Source organism: Centruroides vittatus, unplaced genomic scaffold (assembly GCF_030686945.1).
Source record: "Centruroides vittatus isolate TY-2023 unplaced genomic scaffold, ASM3068694v2 contig_817, whole genome shotgun sequence".
In the NCBI taxonomy this organism is placed as follows: Eukaryota; Metazoa; Arthropoda; class Arachnida; order Scorpiones; family Buthidae; genus Centruroides; species Centruroides vittatus.
The window spans coordinates 446,449-459,860 of record NW_027122532.1 but is presented as its reverse complement, the minus strand read 5'-3'; the positions used below and the strand labels follow the sequence as shown (position 1 = coordinate 459,860).

Sequence of the window (13,412 nt, the reverse complement as noted above, 5' to 3'; positions counted from 1 at the left end):
GGAACGCATGTCATCATCACGTATTTCCAGTCATGGTTTAGGGCAGTGTTTTTCAACTTTTTTTGATCTCACAGCACACATGAACCTATAATTAAATTTACATGGAAAAAATCATGTGATTTAAAGTTGTGTTTGTAAACATTCTGTCACCATATTACTTGCCACTTAACCTAATTCTTTTTGTCTGTATTTTTTGTGAATTAAATAAAACAGTATTGTTGTTCCTTAAAATTGTATCAGGTTACAACAATAGTTATTTAAATTAACAATTTTCATTTACATAAAAACAAAAAAGCAACTAACATTAAGTCTTAATTTGCATTTAAAAGTGGCATAATAATTGTGGTTAGAAACCTGGCCAATATTCCGCTATTTCTAAGTTAAAATAATTTGAACTAAATATGGATAATTATAGATACAATTTGTTAATTCTAAAGCTGGAACTATTTTCTAAATATTAAAATTTACACCTTTCTCTCACTTTTCAGCATTCTCTGATTAAAAACAAATGTTTTCAGCTACTTTGTGGCCTGCATCAGGCTAAGCAGAATTCTATATTGAACATCTATAGTAGGTCTAAAGTTTGGAATAATGCAGTTTTTCTTTGATGTAATTGTATAGATACATTTTTGATTTAAAGAAAATTTCATTTTAAATGAAATAACCCAGTGTTATGCACATATAGCTAACTGAATTTCTTGTTATTGTAAGAAGCAAGTGTCAAGAAAAATCTGAGCTCCAAATACAGTTAAGATTAATATATGACAAGTAAGATAATTATTTACCAAATTTCTGATGAATCAGCAAGTTGTTGTAGGGGGTAGGGTGTTATGAGAGGGATGGAAATCTCATCATTGATGATGGGTAATAATGGATAATAAAGAATTAATGCTTGCAAAGCAAAAATAGTAAGTATTCCCTCTTACCATCACACAGTTCAAAAATAAATGAATGGTTAATGCAACAAACTACAGAGAGCACTGTATAAATTTAAAATGACAAATGCAAACAACAAGCTTGTTTACAGTTTACATTGGACATGTTACCTGATAAAGCAGCTTTAATATAGCTGGATAAACAAGCCAATATATAGTCTGTTTTAAATGAAATGGGCTGTCATTGGTTTGCTTATCTAAGTATATTAAAGCTATTTTATCAAGAAACATACCCATTAAGACATTATTTAATGTCTTATTTGTCATTAATATGGATAAAAGTTTATGTTATTTGAAAAAAGATGAAAGTATAATTAATTTAAATTATATTAAATTAGACTGTAAGAAAAGAATTCAGTTAAGATCATTGTTGTTTGGTCATTACATAAATATAAGCTGAAACTCACTAATCTGGCAAGCTTGGGACCTAACAGGTGTCAGAGCAGCATATTTTCTGAATCAGTGAAGCTTAGGATAAACAATGGCAATATGATAATATCTATACCTCTATCATAGCAGAATCAAGCACCGTAAATAAGCTGGTTATAATACTGGTTGTGTCACAGTTGCAGTGTTATTAATTTGCAAATAATTAGCCAATTTCGATAATTTAAAGTAGCATTGAACATTTTTCTAACTTGACGACAAGTTGATAATTTTGAATGTTTTTAAAAACCTGAACTTGTTTCAGCATAAGTATTTAAAAATCATAAATTGGTTATTTTATATGTGGACAAAAAGTAAAAATATACAAAGATAGGCTGACAACCTATGACAACAATGTGAAACTTGGTAAGATGTCATTTTATTTGTTATTTTTCTTATTTTGAGGTCAGAATAAACTTTTCTAAATCCTGTAGTATGTAGCTGTGGATAATTTTATGTTTTGACATTCAGAACAAGATAATTTCATAGAAACATAAATACAAACAAAACTCTAGAAAAAATTTCTAAGAAATTGAATGAAAAAATGTTAAACATTTTTGATAGCATTAAGCTATTATCATCAGGTTAACGGCAGTGTTCGAAAGTAGAACAAAAATTCAAATGTTGATTTTTAAATATTGTGAAGGCATTATCTGATCGGTCATTGGCTTAACGATGTAAAAGCAGTAGAAAAATTATAAAAGGACCTCAAATAAGGATCTTCATGCATAATAGGTGTTGATGTTCTCAAAATGATGGCAACATTTTTCTTATGACTCTAGGCATTTCGAATGTTGGGAATTCTCTGACTGGATGTAGAAGTCAGGACTGAATGAAGTCCAACTTCATGCAAATGAATGACATGCCAAATCACTGTCCTAAACTTGTGTTCCAAATCACTGAAGTTGCTAGATTAGTGAATCTTAGAACAGAAGTTCAACCTGTACAGTCAGGCCTCAAGTAACATATTCAATTAATGAAGAATTTACTGTGTAAAGTTAATAACTTGTGCATTTTAATATCGATAGATTTGCTACAATACAATTTCTTTTCAACTTTTCACATTTGAATCAGCATTTTTAACGTGTATGATTCTGAATGGCAATACTCTGCATTTATATTATTAATAAGCAAAGTTTACAATACTTGCTAATTTACATGTATATTTGAAAATCCAGATGATATCTGGTCCAATTAGTCCGAATTTTTGACGCTTCACTGCACTTAAAAACATTTTTATACTGTGTAGGTACTTATGTTTATGTCAAAATATGTAATATATGCTAATTTTAAAAATTTGCTGCATTTAAAAAAATACAAATTTCTTTTTGTTTTTGGTATGAACACTTAGCAGAAAAACAAATAACGTTTATTAAAACTAAGTAGAGTTCAGATTATTGAAGTGAAAAAAGAACTTAAGCACTATACATCAAAAATTATCTAAGAAATAAGAAAAGATACTGTGTTTATGTTTGAACTGCATAACCTAAAGTCAACCTTAATATACTGTTGAAAAGACTAGTGAGTTTTCTGTTGTTAAAGTAACACCAACAGCTGTCTTTTCTTATAATTTCTTATTGAGAATGCACTGTACTTTTGTTTCATTTCGCTTTACAACCTATACATTGATAACACAATGAAACAAAACATTGAAATCAAATGTAAAACTCAATTTTAACATTCTATTACATTATGTTAGGAATGTAAAGATGTTAGAATAAAATAAAATGAAATAATCAATTACTTATTGTGACATTGTCACAATGTTGAGTTGCAATTTTTAATCATATTTTTAATTTATTTAATCTGAATTTTAAGTATTGTTAATGCTGTCTTATTAGGAAATAAATTTTTACAGTTTTAATATTAATTTCATTTTACATTTCATTCTGTGTTAATAGTCTTATATAGGTTGTCCTAAAAATTTGTCAGTTTCCATGTTCATGGATTGGTCATTGTGAGCCTACAAAGTGGCTTCTGAGATCCTCAGATCATAGCCCACTTGGCTTTTACTTTCAGAGGTACAGTACTTGAAGGCTTTGATGCACCAGGAAAGATTCAAAACACAGATCATCTAAAGAAACACATTCAAAGTTTAATTACATGCATAAGGCCAGGAACACACATGCATAAAAATTGGCGTAAAATCTAGCATAAAACAGAAAGCGTAAAAATTTTTCTGAAATTTTGGCTGAAACAGAACTGAAAAGAGAGTAGAGCATGTGTCTAGTTTTTACGCCAAAATTCCTCCAATAAAGAGAAGTCTTTTCTGCGACGTCAAAGTAGACACGTGGTTTTTATTCTAACAATGGCGACAATGAGGGTCAACGCTATAATTGTGACAATCTCGAAAAAACGAAAAATAAATGAAATAGAGCGGTTTATCGAATCCGTTCGACCACATCAGTGTCATGTATAAAGACACTGTATTTAAACAACGTTTATGGATAGCTATAGGTGCAAAATTTCAAACAACAGGTAGGTCTAGTAGAATCGATATATAGGCCTAGTATTTAAATCAAACGTTTTTTGTTTGAATTCAGAATACAAGTCTATTAATTTAAATTTCTATATTATAGCAGAGGAAGCGGAGAAAAAATGGAAGGTACAAAGGGATAGATATATGAGAGGAAAAAATTAAAATTAGCACTGTTAGTGGCAGTGGTGTTTCCTATTTGGCGAGAATTTTTACGTATGTGTGTTCTGGCATAAAAGCATAAGACAGAAATTGAACTGAAAGCTGATTTCTGATTCAGTTTACTGCCAAACAATTTTACGCATGTGTGTTCCTGGCCTAACATCTGATATATTAACAGTTCAGCTTGAATGAGAGCAATACATCTGTGCATTTAGAAATAAATGGCAAATCCATAAAGAGAAATTATAAATTAAATAAAGTCACATTTTTCTAAAGTGTTAAATTTCCTACATATAAGTTTTGGGATACTCTATAGTTCATTATTATGTGATCTATCAGACTTAACTATTTTATTACATTACAAACAAGACTACTTAAAACACATTAGCTTTTTTCCTATTAAATGATTGTAACTCAATGTTGTTTCAAACAGTAAACACTTTTCTGAACCCATAAACTAAACAAATCAAATTATTATTGTTCTAGCTCTTTCTAAAAGCAGTAATTGGTTTGGTCACATTCTTTTCTTTACAAAACAAAAAAAAAAAAAAAAAAACATGGCCAAACTGAATAGAACCCTTATAAACAATAAAGATACAAATTTACTTGAAACAAATAGATAACAATTATTAAAGTAAAAAGTTTCAAAAATTACTCTGGCAATGTTCCATGTGATATTACAACAAACACTTTTGTTGAGATTAATTAGTTACATTTAAAATATAGTTACCCCTTCATTTATACAAATCCACTTTAACATAGTTGAAAAATATTTAAATTTTAAATGATCCATTTTATAGTAATAAATGCTAGTTACATCCAAATGTGGTTTTTAAATTATCAGTAACCTCAGGCATACATTTAAGAAACTTTTATACCCTAATAAGAGTAAAATATTGTATTTGAGAATATGATACAAATCCTTGATTTAAACAGCTTACTATGGCTCCATTTACAGTTTTCATGGAACCAATTATTGGCATAAATAGATTACCGTAGTTTAAAAAATAGAAAAATTTTCTATTCTTTCAGAAGTAATGCAATCATAAATTATTTACTTAATATGCACAAAAAAGAATAATATTGTAATATCAATGGTCTATGGAAATTTTATTCTATTTAAAATTTTTAAAAGTTACAAATCATAAAAATGTCAACAATACAAATTTTTGTAAAATACTAAAAGCTGAGGATAATTTATCAATTAACCAGAAATATTTCTTACTGATTTCCTTAATAAAGGTTATTTATCATTTTATATATCAAATTAAAAAGAATATAAGAACTTGCTAGACAAAACTGTGTGATTGTTTCTAATTAAATAATGAAAGAAGAATAAATATCAAATAAATGAGCAAATAATGACATCAGTGTAAATGATGTGACAATTTAAATACATGAACTAACACTTAAAAATAATATATAACATATTATTATTTTACATATTATTTTTGAGCATCCGATAAATATACATTTTGATTATAGAAGTTAGAGTTCAAAATTATGCATTATAAAATAATTTGTTATATCATTTCACTACTATTATATTCTTACTTTAGGTCTTCAACTACATTACCCATTAATAATATAAGTTAAGGACCTAATGTCCATATACTATATTTACTCGCATATAAGACAAGGTTTTTATCCATTTTTTACTGCTTCAAAAACCTAGGTCGTCCTATACATGTAAGTGAAGGATTCATTTCGTTTTTGTATAATTTTTGTAAACTGTGTATTTGCATTTTTTCCGGATTCTCACGTTTTGGTGTTTAAAAACAATAGTATTTTATCTGGGTCGTTTGAATCGTTTTTGTGTATTGTCAGGAGTAAAAATGAATAGCAATAGGAAAAGCAAAGATTTTGAATTGAATTCCAAAATTACCCGAGAGCCTAATATAAGTTTTAATTCATTCTCATGTGAAAACATATGATTATTTGGAAATCAGAATTCAAAGAAAATCATAAGTGTAATCAACAAAGAGTGAATTTGACTGTTAAGTATTGGCAAAAAAAGGTTCCCTATTGTCCAGCTTTTATGTGAACAAATTATGTTGTTAATTTTACAAGATTTTTCCTTAAAGTTTAAAATGCCAGTAATTTTTGCAGGACAATGTGTGCATTTACGTGCATTTGATATTTTATTTGTAATTAAACAAAATAAAATTAGAAGTTTTTTAATAAATCTAATTTTCTTTATTTTTGATCTTTAAAGTCACACCTCATCCTATATGCAAGATCATCTTATGTTAGAGTAAATACAGTATGTCATATTTTTGTGCATGTAACTGCAGGTTATCTGTACTTAAAAGATAATTTGAAGGACATGCATGTATTAAAGATGTATGTAATTATGAAGGATCTATGCTAATTTTAAACAGCAATTACTAACCCATACCACCTATGGAGCAATCGACACTCCAATAGAAACAGGGTTTATAGTGAGATGGGGTTAGGTAAAGATTTAATTTTTGTTCTAGCCATTTTCTGTAGAATATATATTATAACAAGTTATACAGACAAACATTTGGTAATCTAGTGGAAACTCAACTACAGGAATGAAGCCAAATGATTGCCAAATTACATTGGGCTATATTACTCACCATTTAATTAATAGTAGTAATAATATAGCCCAATATAATTTGGCAATAGTATGTCTTTAACATATAATTATTGAGTTTGGATGTTCATATTTGTATAGGAACAAATTTATGTATAAAAGGTGATTAACACACTTTATAAAATACTACAAAGACATTAGCATATACACAAACATTACCTTTTGAATTTACATTATTAGATATAATAAAATAACTTTTGTTTTCGTTTTTACTTTTTTTGTTGAACTTTATTCTTAGATTGTTGCATATTCATACTGATGACACCATTTGTTTATAATATGACATCATTTGTTTGAAAGTTATCATACATTTCACCTAGTATATATGTTTTTATACCTTTTTTCAATTCTATATTAACACAAAAAGTTGTTTTTTTAAATTTGCAATTTTTAACAAAGATATCATCATCAATAGTGGCAACTAAACAACTTTATAAATGAAATATAAAATTCAAAATCAAAGAAGCATCTTAAAATAAATAATTCAATCACTTTCATTTAACAAAATTTCATATAGGCCTATATTTTAGTGTTTATAAAATATAAATAATAGGAATAAAAGAGAAACGTTTACTGGAATGTAAAACAAACGTACTACACCTTTAAAGTATCCAGTAGGAAGTTTTTATTAGCTTAAAAACATTATAAGCTAATAAAAACTTCCTACTGGATACTTTAAAGGTGTAGTACGTTTGTTATAAATAATAGATATCAGGAACAGAATTAACACACATTTTAATATGAAACAAAGATTGTTCCAATATTCTAATAATTATTCACTCAACATGTTGAATATCATGTATGGTGAATGCTTAAGTTAGTGAACAATTTAGTAGGTTCTTGCTATTCTTTATATGTATAGTGAACTCTTTGATATAATAATTTATCTCATTTGTCAGACCTTTGAAGATTCACTATATTGACAGTCCAGTGTGACATGTTTGGCAAAAGACTATTTTTTTGGTCCATTACTGAATATTATATATTATATTTCCTGAAGAAGCAATATTGTAAATGAACACAGCTTTTGTTTTATTGGAAAATTGATAGATAAAGAAAAAGTAATGCCATGATACACTTCTTTGGGTCTGCAAATACATCTAAGAATGGGCACACCACCACCAGGATATATTAAAAATCATAATATTATCTGCTTTTTTATACCAACCATCTCTTGTAGATTTAATTAACCAATATACTGAAACTGACAGGCAAAAAGCACTTTACATACTCCAGCAATGTTTAATAGGAATTACAAACATTGCTGGAATAAGTATGTAGGGTGTTTTTGCATGTCAGTGTCAATCTCTGCAGATCCATTCTGATTTAAACTACCTGCATTCACAACCTCAATACAATGAGCATACACTCATTACACAAGAATTCCAGACACAGATAAGGAGTTAGACTATACTTTATATGTGGCTACCACAAATGGCAACTGTAGGAAAATTATACAACATCTGACAAACACACATTTTGCAACATTAGATCTTTCAAATTTTATAATTTGTCTTCATAGCCAAAAAAATTATATTCTAGTACAAATATTTTGAACTTTGAATCTAGTTCTATAATTTAATAATTATATTCTTGAAGATGAGTTGTAAAATCAAAAACAATTAAAAGTGCAAAATGCATGTTAATTCCTTAAGAGCTCCAACAAAGCAGAACAATTGTTAATTTGGAGTTTATGTTCAAACTGTAAAAAGTAATATTAACTGTTATGTTTCTTTGGCAATGCGTACCAACTGCTTATAGAAGTTAAAGTTTTAAAATTATACATTATATAATAATTTGTTATATCATTTAAGTATTATTTATTTCTAACAGGTAGCATCTAGTTCAATGTTATAAAAAGGAATGAAAATATCATCTACATATCTTATAATTATTAATACCTATATAATCACAAAATGATCTTTATCAATAATAACTGGATGAATATAATCTAAACTATCGTGCATAAATTTTAGAAGAGAATAAATGTTTTTTGACTAATTCAATCAGTCATTAATTTATTTAAATGATAATTTTTTTTATACTGATTTTTTATAATGTTTTAAGTTTAGAATGCTTAATAACTTAAGCATAAATAACTTATAACTGTGCATGAATTTAATGTTTGCAATGTTTATAAGTTTAATTCATTTTTTAAATTGAATGTGTAATTTTAAAGTTTGTTTCTGTATTAAATTGGAATATAACAATAACTAACTAAATTATCCTAAAATGCTTGTTCTGGTGGAAATGTTTAATGGAAGTTTTAATTTTCCTACAATATTTCAATTCTCTAAATACAACTATTTTATTTTAATAATTGTTGTAGAATAATCATATGTTTAAATATTAAGAATAAAAAACAGAAATGAAAAAATTTATTATAATTTAGTTTAAACTATTAAAGTCAAATGATTGCCAAATTGTATGAGGCTATATTACTACTGCTATTATTAATTAAATGCTAGTAATTCGATACTTAGCATTTAATTAATAATAGTAGTAGTAGTAGTAGTAGTAGTAGTAGTAGTAGTAGTAGAATTTGGCAATCATTTTGCTTTAATATATAAATATCAGGTTTGGATATTTATATTTAAACTATCAATATATTTATTTTGTTATATACAATTTTCTTAATTTAATTAACTGACAACACTAAAGAAAGATTAGAGAAAGCCACACATACAGAATGACAAAAACCACCTGTATGTACTGTACACCTTTTAAAATAAAGTGGAGTGAGTTTCATTAAAAATCATACAACTTTTTATAAATAAATTGGGTATGTTCTATTGAATGGTGATTTTTCAACTTCCAGTACTGCCCAGAAGTTCGGCTAACCAGGTCAGAAGTCAAAATTTTTAAATAAAATATGATCTTCTTTTAATTTAGATTCAGATCGAACTCGGAAAAATAAGACATTTTGTTTCAAACATTTTTTCTGAAATGCCTCTAATGAGCATAAAATGATCATGAAGTTGTGATTCATGGAAAAAATGATACTGTGAAAATAGGAAAATATCTTATGTTACAAAGCATTTTTATTAAAATCCCATTGATAGTTACACATGTACGAAATATATAGTGATCTCTGCAGCCTACATGGCTATGTAGATCACTATTATGACATCTTTTATAGGTGTATTACTAAAAATGAAAACTTATTTGAAATGAAAATGTAAACACAAGAATAGGGTTTACATTTGCTGACATCAAATATTCAGCCATCTGAAAATATCATGGTGAACTGGCTTATATAAGGTTTTGCCAAGAATAGTGTTGCCACCTTTTCAAAATTGCTGACCCGAACAATAGATTTGTTCCAACACAAGTCCGTGACTGGTTTGAATTTGAAACCATACAAGGTATGTGTAATGTCACTTTACAGCCAAGAAATGACGAATGCACATGCCAGTTTTAAACCAGTTAGGAACTGGTGTTGGAACTACCTAATATTTGCAACAGATATTTGCAAATTAGAATTTTAAAAGTACATTTTCTGTCACTCATAGCCTAGGGATAAGATGGGGATAAGTTTGGGTGGGGTGTGAAGTTAAAGTCTCTAACTGTTAAAATAAAATACAGTCAAACCTGTTTTTATGCGCTCTTTTTATGTGCGATTTTTTTAATGCGAATTTTTAATTTGTGCGGTATAGTTGGCGACTAGTCTCGTGCGATTCGTCATGTCTTACGTTGACTTATTATAGCTAAATAAACTTATTATAGCATAAATGCACTTATTATAGTAATATTATTGCATGAATATGCGAAAAATGAAATAATTTACTTTTTAAGTCAACAAAACACCACCTGGACAAAAATATGTAAAACAGACGATAGACCAGACGATGCAGTCAAGTGCTGACATCTGTTGTCAATAAATTCTATTTCGTATGGTTTTGAGTTATTTTCTATGTGAGGCTTTTTTTATGCGGTCCCTGTTGACCGCATAAAAAAAATATTTTTTAATTGTGTTGCGAAAACTATTATTTACAGCCATTTGTGAAGTTTCGTGAGATTTTTTTTATGCGTTTTTTTTAATGCGGTCCCTATCCCCCGCATAAAAACAGGTTTGACTGTACTCACAAATATTTTCATAAATTTATTTTGCTTCATCATAATTTCACAATCTATGAAAACCAGACAAATTAATAATTAATCCGGACCATGAATTTAAAAACCAGCTTGTCCGGGTGAAAACTGGCTTGATGGCAACACTAGCCAAAAAGAATATTCATCACACTTTCAAGATCATTTTATGGTCAATGGAAACATGACACAAAACTGTCTTTTTTTTTTTAGTTTAATTCACATCTAAATTAAAAAATACCATTATCCATTTTAAATATTTGACTTTTGGCTTGGATAGCTCATTTTTGGCCAATACCAAAAGTTTAATATATCACCATTCACTACAAAGTACCAGATTTGCTTACCAACATTTTTAGGATTTTTGATGAAACTCACTTCCCTTCATTTTAAAAGAGGTGTACAGATGGTTTGTGCCACCCTGTATAATAAAAATATTGTTCTACATGCTACAAAAATATGTAATAAATCATAACATAAAAAAACAATGTAACATTAACTGTAAAAAACATTTATTCATTGCTTAAACGAGTTAAATATTATGAAAAGTTTGATGGCATAGTAAACTTTTATATCATCTGTGTAGTTTCTTATAAAATAATTGCTTACTTAATTAAAACATACAGTTGTGTGTAGAATGTATAAAAAAGAAAAAAGTAAATGTAATTTTCAAGTTTTTTATTCTTATTATTTATATGTTAATTAGAAAACATAAAAAGTACTTTTAATTTGTTAGCAGTGATTGGAACAGGAAAAAAACAACAAAACGAAGTTTTACTTAATTAAATAAATGTTTAATTTGAAATATTTATTTAAAAAAGTTGGCAACATGTTGCTGGACTTTCCTGGCATTCTTATTTGTTTTCATCCCTAATAATTGTTACCATAACATTTCAGATTGATTTGGGAGATATTAAAGGAGTGGGGACCATATTTCCCAAATCAATGATCCAATTTTCCTAAAACTTTCTAGAAGCCTTTCCATTTAAAACAAACCTCTCTGCAAAATTTCAGGAATTTTTGACAAAAGAAACAGGAGTTATTGAGCTTCAAAGTGAGTGAAAAAAAATTGTGGTCCACACACTAACATCCACAATATACAGAATAAAAACCTCCAATCTTTTTTGCATTTCTCAATGTTTCAAGCTCCCAATTCCAAAAATGTAAAAATCTTGGGGATCGTTCTTTGACCAATCGTCACATTTTCTCTCCATCACATAACTAAGAAAGTAAAATCCCTAGATTTTTTTTTTTGCATTTTTCAACATTTCTAGTTCCCGAGGCCAAAAATGTATAAACCTCGTGGAAATCATTTTTTCACCGAGTGCCACACTTTCCCTCCCTTACATAACGACCGGAAGAGTTAAAACCCCAACATTTTTTTGCATTTCAAGGTCCCGAGCACAAAAGTGTAAAAATCTCCAGATCATTCTTCAACACTTTCCTTCCATCACATAACAACTTTCTTAGTTGTTACGTGATGTAAAACTCCCGACTTCTTTTTCATTTCTCGACGTTTCGAAGCCAAAAATGCAAAAACCTCAGAAAGTCATTTTTCGAATGATGGCCACACTTTTCCCAACTTAAGTAAAAGAAAGTTTATAATTTTAATTTATATTATTAAAAGCAAGCACTTAAAAAAAAAAAAAATCCTTCTTAATTTTGAATTTCTCAAAACTAACCAGAGTGTAGGCAGGAATTACTTTTACTCTACTTCTCCATTTACTTACACACAAACAAATTAACTAGAAGTAACTTCTACCCGAACACATCGCAGATAACACGCTACTACTAACCCAGATACGACTCAAACACACACATACACACAATGTTAAGAAATACGAAAATAAAGTAAGATAAATCGACGCTATTTACAAAAACAAGTTGGCTACAATAAAGTATTGTGTAAAACACTTAAAAACGTGTAAAAGTGAAAAATCCAGGTGACGCTTTACAACATCATCTGCTTAGCAACAACACTTTTGTTTGGTTGTTTTTAGGCTTACGTCTTAGGCCTAAAAGATTATAAACATATCGTCAATTAACAACGTGTAAATAATACATTTAATTAATAAACGTCTCACCTTCTCCCGTTCGGCTTATCGATGTCTGACCATCTCTAAGCTGGAGATCATTATTTAAATTTACATTTGTAGGATTTGTGTGATAAAACTGACATTCGTTTCCATAATAACAACTCCCGCTACTTGCGAAATAACGGCAGATCGATCCCTTTTTTCCACTAACTTGCCCACCATTCATGTTCTGTAACATTCTAAAACATTACCGAAACGATTCCCAAATCACTTTTATATTTGGGATAAATATTAACCTTTACATACATCCCACCGTTTTCTTCCTTGATGTTGAGACTGATCACACACTGCGCGCGCACCATACACGTAACGCGCAGTCTCGTCCTCTCTCATTGGTCCATTTCGTCGTCTTTACTTTTATTTACTTACTTATTTTTTTAGCCTAGCGGTCATTGTATATAGGTCGTCTCCTTTTCCTTCCGTTTTATTTTATTTCGTTATTTTTTCCTACGTTAGGTATTAATTCGCTACTTAAAGCGTAAATACTTAAAACTGATTTAAAAATAATTCAAATGTAGTGATTATAGGGTGTGAATAGAGGAGTTCAAGTGTTTTCCCCTTCTTAATTAATAAAGCTGTATTAAAGAAAACCTTTATAAAATCAATAA

The 13,412-nt window shown here is 28.5% G+C and overlaps 1 protein-coding gene across 7 annotated transcripts in view; it reads right to left on the bottom strand.

Annotated features, from left to right (window-relative positions):
• The window catches only part of PAN3 (Poly(A) specific ribonuclease subunit PAN3), a 102,360-nt gene extending 89,216 nt beyond the window's left edge, over window positions 1-13,144 (bottom strand). For 6 of the 7 annotated variants that reach the window (XM_067278668.1, XM_067278671.1, XM_067278669.1 and 3 more), the window contains exons 1-2: window positions 13,051-13,144; window positions 12,793-12,973 (exon numbers count right to left, since the gene is read on the bottom strand). In XM_067278668.1, the coding sequence (XP_067134769.1) occupies window positions 12,793-12,973; window positions 13,051-13,137 (268 nt within the window). In that variant the 5' untranslated portion in view covers window positions 13,138-13,144. Of the gene's footprint in view, window positions 1-12,792 lie in introns of all 7 variants that reach the window. The other variant, XM_067278674.1, reaches the window with a different exon arrangement.
• Window positions 13,145-13,412: the final 268 nt, after the last annotated feature.